The following is a 16,938-nucleotide window of genomic DNA, read 5'->3' as shown; positions in this document are numbered from 1 at the left end:
CGAATGTACTCACTTATGACTTACGTGGGTGGTGGGGAGAAGAGAACTCAGAAAAAAGAAAAACGTTTAGATTTCTTCTCAAAAAAAGACAATGAATCATAGTAGTGATATCTACATTGCGGGCAAGTCTAGTTTATGCCTCATTCAGAAACTGGCCAAGTGTTAAACAATAAAAATAAAAGAGGAGTGTTGCTCTTTAATAAAGGATTACAGAGAGGTTATGAATTAAAAAATAGCAGACTTGGCCACAAATGTAGATTTCACTACTTTGATATGCTGACTTTTTTGGTGGGGAGTTTGGAACTTGGCATTTTTTCATGGTTATGTTTTTGTTGGGGATATACAATACTTTTATAGTCTCAACTCTCAAGGCGACCGACTACACATAATGATATCGCATGCGCGTGTGAATATAGTATAATAATATTATTATTTTTATATTCTACGTTGCGACCGTGTACAACAAACAATAATAATAATAATAATATTATTATCTTCGTTTCCGTATTATATAGATCAGTGATGACGAGCGATGAGAACGCGCTAAACGAATAAAAAAAAAAAAAAAAAAATATGAGCTGAAATGGGTAAGGTAAACTAGTTATTAACTCCTGGACTATAGTACGATTTTTGTACACAACAATATATTGTTATACCTAAAATACCTAATACCTACCTACCTAATATCAATACATATTTTCTATTATAAATTATATTAAATAAAAGATACTTAAAAATAATTGATTGTAAATAAATAAATAAATAAATGATAATACTTATATATTATAATATCATCGTTTCGTCTGTCGGTCATCCGCAAAACCACGGTGTAATAAGTCCCGAGGTGAACTTACTGACGATGATGTATACACGGCGCAGACGGACATTGTGTTTCCAGTGACTTTTTTTGTTCCGTTTTTTACTTCCGGATTTTCGAGCAAATGCTGCCATTTCGTTTTCGATTTTCAACTTGTTCGTTACTCGTTAGACCTTCGCGTGATAAACATTCGTCGCGTAACCGGAATAAATTTTACCGCGACCGAACCCTAATAAAACGATTCACATTCAAATGTTTTATGCAAAAAGGACGACCTACTCTCTCTCTCTATATATATATACATATTGTAATTTACTGGCCACTAGAGTTTGTGAAGTACACCTTTACGGATCTTATTTTTCAACATTATTATAATGTTATTATGTACAAACAATAATATTATTGAGCGTTTATATAATAATACGTACGAATCGTACACGACCAAGATAAATATCACTTCGAGCAAACCGTATACAGCTGTTTACTCGGCTTCGTGTTAATAATAATTATTACATTTTTATTTTATTACATAACATTTGACTTATGATTTCGTATTTTGCATAATTGTTATCAAAATATACTCAGAAACTCGTATTTAAATAATATTTACATTTTAAAAGGTTTTTTTAAAAACGTGGTAAAATTAATTTTTTTTACGATTACTTGGTGCACTCATCGTAAAATATAATTTATAGAATAATACGGAAAAAATAAATGTACGAACATAAACATTTCCTAGTTCGTATTATTACTGTCGTTTTGGCCACGAGATCGATAGTATTGCGTGTAACGTAATCTTTTATTTTGAATCGTTTGGAATTAAAAATACATACAATTATGATAATATTATGAAGTTTTATAATTTTATTGTTGTACAAATATATATAATAATATATTCTAAACAGTGAAAGTCGTTTAACAGTTAAATAAATTGCAAAAATCGCACCGTTAAAATGAATGCAATTATTAAAAGTGAGTTTTCGAAAAACGGTTTATGTTAGAATAGGTATACATTATAAAATAACGTAAAATAAAAGTGAAAAGAAAAGCTGTATTATATAGCCTATAATAATTCATAATTGTTATAGTGTATGCGAGTAAGACTTATATCAGAAAAACCAAAACATGATTAGGTTTTTACGCTGCAAAAAAAAAAACAAATAAAATGAACATAAAACAAGTAACAATACTTACATGAATACAAACGCGGAGTGTACTATATTACAACATTGTATTTTGTCATGAAATAGCAGTCACTGACACTAAATAATAATAACATGAATATGAATATTGTACGTTTTTCTATAGCCATTACATTATAATATTATTACAACTGCACTTTGTGCCTGACCACAAAATATTATATAGCTTACTATTATAGTTCCTTTGTACGAAGGAAAAAATATGGCCTAACATATTATTTTATTCAATTTTATTCAATTTTTTTTTGTTGTTGTTTTGAATTTACAGGTAGAGACAATTGGCGATGCCTACTGTGTGGCTTCGGGCCTGCACAAGTTCAGTTCGATACACGCTCAGCAAATCGCATGGATGGCTCTGAAGATGATCGAAACGTGTAAAACTCATCACACACATGACGGGAAACCGATCAGAGTAAATCTATGTTGAATATACATTATATTATTATTATTATTATTATTATCTCGTGACTTAAAATTGATGACTTCGCGTCGCACATTCACCTGAGAACGTCATTATGATTACACATCGCATATTATACCTAACGATGACATAATAACTCTTCAGGGTTGCAAAGTGTTTGAAACATTTAGATTTAAACGTCGTGATTTTTTTTTTTAATGTTTTGGACCCTAATGTTTAAAACAGTTATTATATTGTCGATAGTATTTCTTTTATTATTATCTTAATCATTATTACCCAGGTGTAAAAATTACTGCAATAATGGTCAACACATTTTATCTCATACCACTTAATGCATTTGTTGACTGCGGTCATTGTGCTGCATATTGTGTTACATTATTAATTAGTATTTATTTCTGACTTAAAAGACCTATTGCGCAGATGAAACAATAAAAAAAGCATTAAAATTATAAAACATTAAAATCGAATAAACATTGATATTATTTAAATACATTAAAGTAAATTAAAAATGGACATTTTTTTTAAACTAGAGATCGTTTCTACCGTTGCCAGTGCCGTGAACTTATGGAGTAAAAGAGCATTCATAGACTTGGCATCGAATTCGAAATTAATTTGGGTGTGAAAGTAGAGCAGTGGTGACGTGTTTCCGTGCCACGATTTAACAATAATAATGTAACAATCCATCCGTATCGGTTCCCAAATTGTTTAAAAGCACATGGTTTAGATACGACTGAATTAGCTCTTGACTGATTTGTTTTGACGCAACTATATCAATCTGTTAGATACTTATATTTTAATCACGAAATGGCATAATATTGTATAGGTTATATTATTATAATATCACTTAACGCCGAGCTTAAAATGCGCAGTATGTATTATTATTTGTTTCGTCAAGCTGTGCCCTGACTTATTAAATTTCACACTATTTTCTTAATGAATAATATTCCATGATTTCCCAAAATCATACTTTTGATATTAAAACAAAACTAATGTATTTCACTGATAATAATATTATAAAACCGCGGCGTTTTGGGTAGGCAATTTAGCTACACCACAGTCATGGTGGGTTTGACGTATTTTTCCGGCGTATTGAAAAAATAATAGCCGTGGCGGGTACCAACAATAACAATAATTATATTTATTCAGACACATGTACGATATTGCGTGGCGAGCATAAAAGCCGAAAACTGCATCACACTGCACTTTCTGTGCAGTGTGCATTATTTTTGTTTCGTCGAACTGAGCGGCGGCGGAAACCCTGTGGCCGGAACCTGCTCGTGCCAGCGATGCGTCTCGCCCTCTCGAGTTAAGACCATATTATACTATATATATATTACACATAGGCTCGGTAACGATTTAATATTTTATACGTCGCGTGGAGGTATATTTACCGTGCGCAGCTCGCGTTGCGGTCGTCTCTCGAGTCCCTTGGGAACGCCATATAATACGGGTATCGGGCGCATAATATTATTATTATTATACTTACAGGAATATTGTTCACGCTGTACATAATATATATATATATATATACATTTGATATCTCAAAATATTATAATAACATACCTAAAATATTATATACGGTCCTCGAACGAAGACGCGCCGCGACCAGATTTTAATAACAAAATTATATACAAAGTATAATATCATATTAATAATAATATTGTATACGTTTCGTTTTTGAACGACGGATCTAATCGTTATAATAATAATAATATCTCGCCATGCATTATTATAGGTCGGTCCGTACTACAACACGTCGTCGTATGTATAATATATTATATACCTATATATATAGATATGCACTTCACGTCATGTCCGTTATTATATTATATCGAATATTAATTATTTAACTACACGCGCGTTCGGTCAGTCTCGTTATTTTTATCGACAGTTTTTTAATGCAAAAAACAATGAGCGATGGCGCCCGATCATCCGACGAGATTACTGCAATGCCGCAGCGTATATTAATATATTATGTTATCGTGTCACACACGTCACGTATGGAGTGGGTGACCACTATTATTTTATCACAGTCGTTTTCTGAATACGTTTTATATTAATTGTGATTTTAAACATAGGTACCTAGGTATATTTAATGTATTTTTTTTACATAATTTCATAATGCCTAACCTACCTATATATTATTATAGTTGTTACAACACGAAATTAAAAAAAATATATATATATATAATTTTTTTTTTAATTTTAAATAACGATACATTCATATTTTATAATAATTACATGTATACTATGTTTTACTCTGAAAACTTATACCAATGTATAAAAGTCGAATTTCGAACACGTATACGTTATTATAATTTTGCCAAATACTAATTAGTCACAATATAATGTTTTATAACGTTTAGGCGAGGGAAGTATAATATAGTGTATGGACAAAAACTTTGCCGAGTACCGAGTAGTTACCTCTATAATTATGCGACTCCACTCCGATCATCTTAAATGTAAATGCTTCTTAAATAACTACCCAATTAATAGTATTAAATAACTACTAATCAATTACTGGTTGGAATATTAATAATAGTTAGGTATAATATTATGTTATTATGTGACTACAATTCAGGTCGCCTTAAAAAAATACAAAATATTATCAAAAACCCATTAGTTTACCGAGAAAATAATCGACTGCATAACAATATATAGCGATAAATTAATAATCAGCCTGTACACATTATAGTTTATTTGCGATATTTTACAAGTACACGCGTATATCGACGAGAAGGCATATATCATACCGATAAAATATATATTTATATATATAAATCGTAATAATAAAACGTATATAATATTTTGATACATGGCCGCGGTATACCTACGCGAGTTTCTTGCTTGCCCTATACAACACCGCGATCGACCGCGTCGGGTCAAAACCATTCGTTTTGTATGTACGACACGTGTGCCCCTCAGGGTCGAACGTAATATTTTGTACCTATGCTCTGAGATTTCATTCTCTTGTTTCCACGTTCAGAGGGTGCACCGAAATCTGTGAAACACTTTGCCGCATATGTAATATTATTCGAGCGCGTCGGAAAACGTTTGCGAAAAAAAAAAACCTAAGCGTACCCGCCGCGGCTACTGTGCGTAAAAGACGAAACGTAATTATCATGAAAACCTCGTCAGTGTATCCGGTCGAGAAAGTCGTGATATTTTTTTTTTTTTTCGCATTCGAATCTAATCCCTCTCCTCCCCCCCCCCACCCCCGACGCCGTTACACAAGATTTATGTAATCGTTAAGTGAACGGTACAGTCCGCGAGATATTGTGATGGACCGTGGCGGTGGCCGTATTCGATGATTAAAAAATAAAAAGTCACCGAGACACGTATTGCAAGCAAAAACTAAAAGCGTTTTAAGGGGATTGCAAAAACGGACAATATAAACGGACTAACCTAACCTCAAGTTGACATATTAACGAGCTCAAATCAGAAGTCTTACAAAAAGTACATACAAAATAGCATAAAGTGTTTGCCGATCACGCGCTAAACGGGAGCGCTCCGATATTTTATATTTACACACAGTCACACACACTAATGATCACGTACTACGCACACATTTACAATTTGAAAATTGCCAATTTTTAACTCTTTAAAAAATGTCCATTTGAAATCCCCTCGACGCTAAGGACTACTGCGATACGTCTTACTGCGACGAGAAACACAAATATAAATTAATTTAAATTAATATTCGATTGCATTGAATAAACCATCTGCAGAGCGCCGAAACTCACATATTTTTATTATTATAACGTATATTTTTTTTAATTTTATTATTATTATATTGTTCAAGTAGAAGGTACCTATATATAATGATATAATATGGACGCGCGTACTTAGAACGTCGATTTAGATTAAATTCGCAACGATATAATAATTGAACGACCGGAATAGTGGATTTCGTCTGCCGGCTCAACCGCGGTGGCAGATAAAAACGTCGGACACGTATCCCTCGGGGATTTCGGAAAACCTTTGCGGAATAAGAGTCGACGACGGTGGGGTGTGGTGGGGTGTGGGAGGACGCTGCTCGAGTAATAAATCGGGTAAAAGTCCGAGTATAATATAGCGATTACGGCCGAGATAGGGCCGCAAAACACAAAAGATTGCGGAAAAGTAATACATATATACATAATATATATAACGGTGGAAAATATATATATAATATATAATAAATATATCGGGACGGTCGTACATAGCATGACGTATACGATTCGGATGCGAATTCTTCACGTGTCTTACGCGTTATCGTCACAATAATATATTTTAACGTGGTAGCTTGAATATTATATTATTAGGTACTATTATTATTTATTACAAATAAAAAGTCGTTTCGTGTTCGAAATTAAAATATACTCGTTTTCGACGGCTAGGGCGATTTAAGAGGACGCTACACTAGCGTGTGTTGTCTCCGTCTTACAAAATATGTAAAACATTGCAAAAACTGTTTTTCGCGGGTGAGAACTACTTGGGCTATAGTCAAAGCTTAACAACCAAATGTTCACACTGTAAAGAGGAGAACATATTTTACTGTGGTGTAACGTCGTTTTTCTTTTTTCGATATCAGAACACAAGAAATAGTTGTTCGAGTTTGAAAATTAATTATTTTTGAGTTTTTACACCGCGCGGTACATTATAATAGCTATTATTAATATGCGTGTGCATTACGCCCGACCACGTTAATTTCGGTATTTATGGAGGCTTTAATCGTACGAAAATACAGCTATATTATATAGATACACAAATGACAATTTTTTAACAATTTTATGTCGTACTTTGTGCCGTGAACTTTGGCAAAAAAATTTCAGGCACGTTACGCCATTTCAGTCATCACAAATATTAATAATAAATGAATTATTGGCACCTACGTTATAGTAGTCCTACGGTCAGCTGCCTACACGACTTGCGTGATAATAGTTATATTAATATACGCTTTTGTCTTAAGAGGGTGCTACTCATAATGCGTTTGTTGTCTCCGTCTTACAAACGTACGGCAAAGAAAATTGTCGTTCACTTTAATGAGTTGTTACTTTTGATACCAGAGCGAATCGACCTGTTATCGCAAAAAGTACATTATCGACTGTGCTCAAGCGTCTGCGATTTTTCGATATTTTCATTTTCAAGCAAAATTAAAAGCGCTCATATCTCGCTTGAAAATTAAAATAATATCGAATAAATCCGACGCTTCGGCGCAGCTATAGTATTCTTAGGTGCCTAAAAGTTTGACCATAGGTCAATAATTCACTGTAATATTATCAAAACTAACGCACAAAGTTAAAGAAAGGTGCAATGTCGTACGTGTGTAAACGGAGGCACAACAAAATGTGCATATGGGTAGCGTCCTTTTAACCGACTCCCGCAAGACGTGCGCGGTGCGATAATAATAATTAATATACGTTTATACTGTAATTATAGTAAATATTTGGTACATATCATTATTATTATTATTATAATATTATATTTTTATCATTATAAAAAAAAGGTGGACTTGGCACACGAGCGCGTTTATATTTTTTTCAGCACAGCTCGAACAATAATATAGCAATATAATATTATTGACATTATTATTGTTATCGCGGTACACGACCTGGTGAATGCGTGCATCGTGTGGTGATCTATATAAAACATCGAACCACCTATACCTAATAATATATTACCGGGGATTAAACGAGCTTTAAGGGAATTAAATCTGCGCGTAATCTTTTAATACTCTGAACTATATTAGTTTTCGTAATAATTATGGCGCTAAAGTCTATTTTAATAATATTAGAACATTACATGTGCTTAAATACTTAACTGCAATATGCGATATCCAATACGTTATATCATAATAATACTTAACTACATGTTATATAATACGCCATGTAACAGTTAGCATAAATGTGTTTCCAGTTCTTCCCTTTTTTAATTTTTCTGATATTTGTATACCTAACTGCAGTGTTATTATTATTATTGTTATCAACAGGGTCTTTTGTAGTATTATTATTAAAAAAAATTGTACATACTTTTGGAATTGGTAATCGATCACGGATTTGGTTCGGGCCATCTTAACCCCCTCACTATTAGTTTTCACAATAATTATGGCACTAATAATTTTAGAATATTACATGTGCTTAACTGTCAGACTTATAATAATATACGTCACCAGCTATATATTATAATACATATAATTACAGTCTACATGTCATTTGATCCATACATAACTGCAGAGTACCTGTACAGGTATCGCGTAAAATTAATTTGCTCAGTATAAATGGCACTGACTAAAGAAAAATCCATTTTAATCATCCAATCATTATCCATTTTTTGTTTTTTTTTCTTACGATTCCCATAGATTTTTTTAATACCGAACAGTTATTATTTCTCTGGTCGACAGTGATTATTATAATTATTTTAAATACTTTTAATTTGGGGGTAATTAAGCAGGGATAGAGCCAATGTCACCCCTCCCCCCAAAATATTCAGCCATTATATTGGTCAAAACACAGCAACGAAAGTTTTTTTAAAAAAAGGTCATTTCACGTTATTATGCAAATATTTTTTTGACTTCAATAATGATATTATATTTTTACGTTGTTTTGTACGAGCATCACTAAACCATTTTTACGTTTAAAAATTAAAATTATAAACAATAATCTAGTCGGTGTTTTTTGTAAGTGGGTTTGAGATTACTGAATGATATTTCGGTGCAAATTATTAACAGCACGTCTTATAAAATATACAAACACTCTATTAAAACTATAGTTGTTAAATAATACTAGTGACCTAAAACCTATATTATGTAATGTACCAGTGTCTACAATGTAGTCTATTTATTTATCTATTCCATTTTTGTTGTTCTTCTTTATATATTTGTTCATATTAATATTTACCTTTTTGAATTATAATAAAATATTACGCAGCATTTACGAAAGTATCAAAAATATTATACAATTTATAAATGTTTACGTATCTTTTAATAGAACCAGGAGACATTGACCATTTAAGTATGCTATATATATTTAATACGTTTAAAATATCAGCCGTATTTTCAAAGGATAACATTTTTTGACCTCAGGCTGCAGGTTCCGGAGACATAATTTGTTTTTCATCCTTTTTCGGTGAATGATGCAGTGACACCGCGAAAATTTTTAAAACTAGAGACGCATAAATAAGTGCACCATGCATATTTATATATAATTATATTTTATTAAAGTATGCAAGTGCATTTCGCAACTCGTATATTATAGTATGCGTGTATAATACAATCAAAAAATATATTATTATATACGCGTTTGGTGTTTTCCTCTTGCAAAAGTGTAGATGAACGAAAAACACGACACGTCTCGACTTGTCGTTATGATAATATTATATAGGTTATATTATTATAGTTAAGTTCGATCGACTAGTATTTTAATCGTCTCGATTTCAGATGCGAATCGGATTGCACACCGGATCGATATTGGCCGGCGTGGTCGGCGTGAAAATGCCAAGATATTGCTTGTTCGGCCACAACGTGACGATCGCCAACAAGTTCGAGTCAGGTAGCGAACCACTCCGGATAAACGTCAGTCCGACTACTCATCAGTAAGTATATTATGACCGCGATTGTCGATTTATTATTCTACCATTCGTTGTGTCGTTATATTAACGCGACGTATCGCCAGCTAGTCTATTCCACCCTGCAGCAGCGAGTCATGTCTAGAGGGTGGCAATGGGGGGCAAGTGTCTCAGGGTGGCAAAAGTTGTGACATTTTAGAGGACAGTAAATGTTTAAATATCTATGTTAATAAACATATAGCAGGGGTGCCAAATATTATTGCCCTGGGGCGCCAACGAAAGTTAACTGATTCTACATAATATTTTTGTAATTATAACCTATTCAAATTATTGTATGAATGTACTAAAAAGTAACTTTGCAGGGCTCAGACTGTATTTATAAAAATAAAATTATATATTGCCTATACAACTCGCCTCGTTGTATGTTGCACACCGTGGTTGAGAATGACGATGACGTGGTTATCGAAAATAATCGAATTTGGTCGTTGTAGTATACATATTATAGATAACGCAATGATGGCAGAGACAACAGTGGCGCGCGCTTCAGTTTCGTTCGAGTTGGAAGAGATAAAATGCAATATCGGAGAAAAAGATAAATAATTGATTTGCCGAATAATTATTTGATCGCGATTTCGCACAATATTTATTATGACGATTAGACGACTTGCTATGCGTGGCACGACGTACTCGGTACGATTCAATATTTAATGTTAATATTTATTTATAATACACGTCGTGATGGTTTAGTGAAATTCCAAGCCTGCACGTCCTACGACTACAGGTCACGGCGCCGTCAGCCTAGATAAATATGCTCAAATTCGAGGTTGGACCTCTGCTCGAGATTTGTTTGTTATTTTATTTTAGACGATTTCACTCGTATAATATAATTTAATATGTGTACATACGATATAATACCTCTACCTACCTATACAACCGTATTAAGTCTCCGGTTTTTACCGACTTTTTCGTCGTCGTATATATATATATATATATATATATTATGCGTTTCAGCCGCGATCGAGATGTCCGTAAAACGTTTTTTTTTGTTGATAAATCGAACCGTTCGGCATGAATGCTGTAAAAAATAAAACATATCTATAAAAATAATAAATGGTTTAAATGCGCACGTGTATGTGTGTATGAACGATATCTTTAAATAACCGCTTTCGTTACCCTTCGGGCCGCTCGGATTGTCAAGAAAAAAATCTTATACCCGCACAGACGTGAAATTTTATTTTTCCATCTTTCAATTCGATATCCTTTTACCGCTCGGTCCGCAATGGGTCATAATATATTATTGCACACAGACGACCGGTACTGTCCCGTATTTTATTTTTTTCATCATTCTCAGAATTATTCTCGGGGTTCGTCCCGCGGATATTCCGACCAGACGGCAGCTACACTTCAATAACTCTCTCTCTCCCTCAATATATCTATCTATTTATAAGTATATATAATACATGTAGGTGGTATGTGTTTATTTTTAAGTGCAAACCATATTTCGGCTTCATCGCGCTCTACTTGAATGGTTCTCTGCACGAGAATAATTGATATTTGGCATTCCGTCATTCCACCTAATTTATATTATTATATAATATAATACCATCTTCGTCCGTCTACTTATATATATATTATTATTCATACGGTGTGCGCATAATATATAATATTGTTATATATTCCAGTTAAATGGCAGTATACTCACTACTTATCATCAAGATCAATTGATATCGAAGCAGCTTTATACGTGCAGTATTAAGGTGCTCTCGAATTTCTAAATTATTTAATATCTAGTATACCTCGTATAGTACCTACGTAAAAGACGCATAATGGCTGTCTACATCTTAACATTAAAGATCTTCCCATTTGTAAGACGTTATATAATATTCATTATTATTATGTTTGCAAAGACACAGGTACTCACTGCTTAGATACTCGGAGCTTTCGATGCGTGTATATACGCCAAAATCATTCATATGGTCGCCCCATATCTATACCATACATTTGTTATATTAGTAAAGAATTCATAAAAGACTTAATATTATATACGTTCACGAGGTAAACGAGCTCCAATTACATGCGCAAAGACTATGGACGACGCTACATATTATTATGGTTGTAATCCAAGCGAATAAATAATATATTGAATGATATCAGATATAATGATAATATTGTGATAAGTCTTTCCTTCAAACGATTTAGTTTTCATGTGAGAAAGCCAACTGTATATCTTGCAGGACTCTGAAGATATCGCAAACATATTTTATTTGTAAAACTTAATAGTTGACGTCTTGCCATCGTTTGAATTTGTATTTTATAATTTTTTAATCGAATTTTTATCTGTTATTTTATTTTCAATATTTTAAAGCAATTTTTCAATAATTCAAATTTTTCATGGTGAAAAAGATAGGGACATGAGGTGGAGGAGCGGAAAATATTATCGGGGCCTATAATAGCGGCACTTGTGCTAAATCCGGCCTTGGTTATATGTGATATTATTATAATTATTATCATACGCATATGGCTGCATCCGAGTTGGTTCCCGAACTAAAAATTGCTATACTAGTTGGGTCTCGAATTATTTTAAGTATTGCACTGTAGTTGAGTCCCTTAGTTTTTGGTGAGTACCTACTATACTATACTAACATTTTCTTCCTATTTTAATAGCCTTAGGAGTTATGACTGTTTATGATCTATTTAGAGTTTAAATCAAAGGTATGGTTAAAATAATTTTTTTTTCGTTTCTTTGTCATTAAAAATATAAATTAGAAGAAAATAATAATATACTAAAAATATAAGTACAACACCAAGAAAAAATATTAAAAATTTTAAAAATCAAAATATATAAAAAAATATATATATAGATGTTAGCTACCATTATAATATAAATAAAAATAAAATGTCGTTTAAAAAAATCACTTTTGTGCTGGTAAAAATGTATAATATGACATTAATTGTTGGTATTGTACCCATATTTGTATTGTATCATAATTTGTAAAACTCGAGTAATTTATATTTTTAACAACAAATAAACTAAAAAAAGGAACTGTAAAAAAACATTTTTAAACACACCTTTTGGTCTTAATAGACTTCTAAGTCTGTTCAAATGTGAAGGAAAATGTTAGTAAAGTGTGGTACTAGTCACCAACAAAATATAATATAACTATAATGACCCTACACTAGTGTAGTACCTAAAATAATCCCGAACCCAACTAGTGTATAGTACCCTGCTGTGATTAGCAGTCCCTAGTACTTAGGGCACAACTCGAATGCCCCGTCACATTTTATGATGAATGTATTATGATAAATGTATGATGATATGAATATTACATTATATTAACGTATTATTGGTGTAATGATAATGTACCCACACATGAAATTCATTACTAACGCGATCGCGTGCTCGCTGTTCGTAGGTTGTTGATGAAGACCCCCGGATTCTCGTTCGAGGAGAGGAGCCGGTCGTGTCTGCCCGTCGGGTTCCCTGAGCACATACCGGGCACGTGCCATTTCCTGTTGTCGTACGCGCACCCCGACATGTCGGCCGACGGCGCGACCGACTTGGACGCTCACGTCACCGCCGGCTTGCGACAGCTCACGTTGGACAGCTGAACGATACCGCCACATCCACCGCCGCCTCCACCGCCGACGCAGCCATCGCCGTCTCTTCGTAGATGATTACAAAAATATTATTATGATATTATACACACGCGCACAGGCGGAACGACGTCGAGGCTTATTATAATATATTGTAATTTTTGTTTTTTTTTTTTTTGTTTTTGCCCACCCGTAGAAGTGCACTCACCACAGTAATAATATTGAACATATTATATTATATTACGATGATAATAATGATAATATGCCGATGCGAGGGAAAACGTAAAAAAGGAAGAAAAAAAATGTTATAGTTTGATTATTATTATTATATAGCTGTAGAGTCCAGTCGTCTCATATATATATAATATATATATACGATGATATATGTATACCTCCTAATATCCTTATCCTGTCATCCGGCCCGTCGGAACAAAACACCGCCGGACTTAAAAGCACTCGATTCATGCATCACGATTCCTGCACACTTCGCTCACCTAAATTTTAAATAATGATAATAATACATTATATTAATTATTATGACATCGCCCGTCGCCGACGGTTGAAGTCGCGTGAGATGAACACATTATATACTTATATATTATTTGTACAACAGCTAAATCATTCTCTCGCGGCCTAAAATATTTATAATATTATTATAATAATATGATCAAAAACATATGACGATTAAAATATTATTATAATGTCCAACAACGGTGACGTTATTATTTCTTTTGGATTTCTTCATTTATCTCCATAATATAATATAATATAATACTTTATATTGAACGTAATATAAAAAAAGTCTTTCGAGCGTGGTCTCCTTTTCCGTATTTACCGGCGGCGCAATACCCACTACACGTCGGCGACGACAGATATTCATTTTTTTTTCTTCAATGTATAATATAGAATAATTATTATTATTATACAAAACGGTTCTGCGATATAATAATATAGAGAGTCGGTAAGGAAAAAAAACCATTTTAACGAACGCCAGCGATAATTTTATTCTATAGAATCACTTCGAAAAATACGGCTCACGGAGACTGATGGTATTAAAAACCCTGTACCTATATCCAAACGCTTTTGTTCCACTGTACAGTGGGTGAAAAAAATTACTGATATAGAATATTTAAGAAAAATCGTTTAAATATTTCTGGAAATTAAAGGACTAAAAAAAAAAAAAACGGGTTCTCCAGTAGATAATATTCGTCTTTAACAAAATCTCTTCGGAAATGAATTCTTTAAAATAATGTACAGGAAACGGATATAATAATAATAATAATATGATCAAAGTAGACCAAGAACAATTTTAAAAATTATTATGCATCTGACATAAGAGAAGAAAATACCTACCTTTGGCTAATGAAAGGCGCCAAATAATAACTTTTGTAAATTCAGTATATTCAAAAGAACTTAATCAGAAATTTAAATAACAACATTGATAAACTTGTTTTTTTCTACCAAGATTATTATACTAGTAGTTTCATTAAAATCATTTTATTTTATTCGCTATTTTATCCATGTAATTCCTACCTAGTACTTAATAGAACTGCTGCGCGAGAAACGATTCCAAGACAAATCATTCAGTGAAATTAGAAACCATAAATCTATCAGAAAACACTGACCTATATAATATGATTTAAATATATGTGAACACGATAAAAAAAATACAAAGCGTTAAAATTTCAAAAAAAAATTTTTTTAATTAGATGAGATAATAATATTTAAATTCAAGAAAAAATTATTACATTGAGTATATGGTTGAGTAAGGAACAATAGATACACCGATCGGATGAATTAATCACTTTTGTACAAAGATATTTCCAAAAATAAATATGCTTATATTAAGACACTTTGACTCTTGTTTCACGTCCTCTTTTTCTTTAATCTCTTAGAATCTTCCTATGGTGTAAAAAATAATTAATACAAACAAAAGGAAAAAAATCTCCTGACAAAAAAAAACTATTGTGATCAACGTTATTTCATAACGAGTTTTGTGTTCCTAGTGTTTAATGTTTCTATCGTTTATCGTTTTAACACGTGAATATAAATATTGTAGTTAAATTATTATTATGTATTAAGAATAATATAATATTATTGTATGTTACAACAATAATAATAATAATATTGATAATGTTTTATTGGATATTATATTATATTATTGCCATCGCATTATAACACTAAACTTAGAAATAATATTCTATTGATAAGTCTATATACATACATATAATATTATGTATATTATATATTTTAAACGTTTGCTTTTGTCAAAAAAAACTATTGCGTTACTTGACTAAAAATTATTATTAACACTACAATATTATTATAATAATTTATTATTGTTTTTTTTTCTTTCTCTCTGTACTTACTACAACTGCTACACTGGTGTGATAAAATATTATTATGAGAAGAGAAATATATGTAATTGCGTTTACGATTTAGATTGTTACGCTGACGCGTCTGTACAACACGTATTGTCAATTATATATTACGTTATTTCCGACTGCTTTTTAACACTCACACACACACACTCACTCACATTGGATAATATTTGGATCCGTCAAAAATCGTCATGTGCAGAGTGTTGTATAAGCTGGACAAAAAAAAAATTATTGATATTACTATATAATAATACATATACTAAGATTGTTATTTCTTTGCGTATATAAATATATGTTGTGTCGTACCTATATAATACTATATATAAATAATATGTGTGTGTGCGCTTTGTGTTTGCACACAGAGTGTTCCGCAAACGGTGTTACATGATCTGATACGCGGAGGGGGACTCGGTCGTGTTTGCATTATGCTATATTATTATCGATTTAAGACGGTAAAAACGCATTCGCGGGACACCCTGTATATGCCAAAATAAATTCGAATTTCGCCAAATAAACAGAATAAAACACTTTCGTTCAATCACGTTGTGTATATATCGTACTATATTGTCATACCTGCGTACCTATATAAAAATACCTATTATGTAAATATATAGTGCGCCGAGTTGCGTTCGATCTCTAATCGCCGACCAAAACCTTTTGTCCCACATCTACGCCGTCGACAACCTCCTGCACAGAGTACAGTAATTATTATTGGTAACACAAATAACATTTTAAATCGGAACATGTGGGGAAAACAAAACAGAAGGAAGGGCGAGAAAAATATTATACGTTACTTTCTTAATAAATTGATGAGTACTTTACAAATAATAAAAAGAATACAAAATTGGAAATCAGAACTTTTTGACTTGCTTGGTATATTAAAAAGAAATCGAAATTTTTTTACTGAATTACTATTAAATTAATAGTCATATTTGAAGGGGACAGACTATAATATTTTGTTCTTATGGTGGTACATAA

The 16,938-nt window shown here is 32.3% G+C and overlaps 1 protein-coding gene across 1 annotated transcript in view; it reads left to right on the top strand.

Moving 5' to 3' along the window:
• Positions 1–16,049, top strand: part of LOC100167238 (head-specific guanylate cyclase) — a 343,251-nt gene extending 327,202 nt beyond the window's left edge. The window contains exons 12-14 of the mRNA XM_029487547.1: positions 2,288–2,431; positions 9,858–10,012; positions 13,399–16,049. Of these exons, the coding sequence (XP_029343407.1) occupies positions 2,288–2,431; positions 9,858–10,012; positions 13,399–13,594 (495 nt within the window). The 3' untranslated portion in view covers positions 13,595–16,049. The remainder of the gene's footprint in view (positions 1–2,287; positions 2,432–9,857; positions 10,013–13,398) is intronic.
• Positions 16,050–16,938: the final 889 nt, after the last annotated feature.

The sequence above is a fragment of the Acyrthosiphon pisum genome, chromosome A1 (genome assembly GCF_005508785.2).
Source record: "Acyrthosiphon pisum isolate AL4f chromosome A1, pea_aphid_22Mar2018_4r6ur, whole genome shotgun sequence".
NCBI lineage: Eukaryota > Metazoa > Arthropoda > Insecta > Hemiptera > Aphididae > Acyrthosiphon > Acyrthosiphon pisum.
This window is presented reverse-complemented; position numbering and strand designations above follow the sequence as displayed.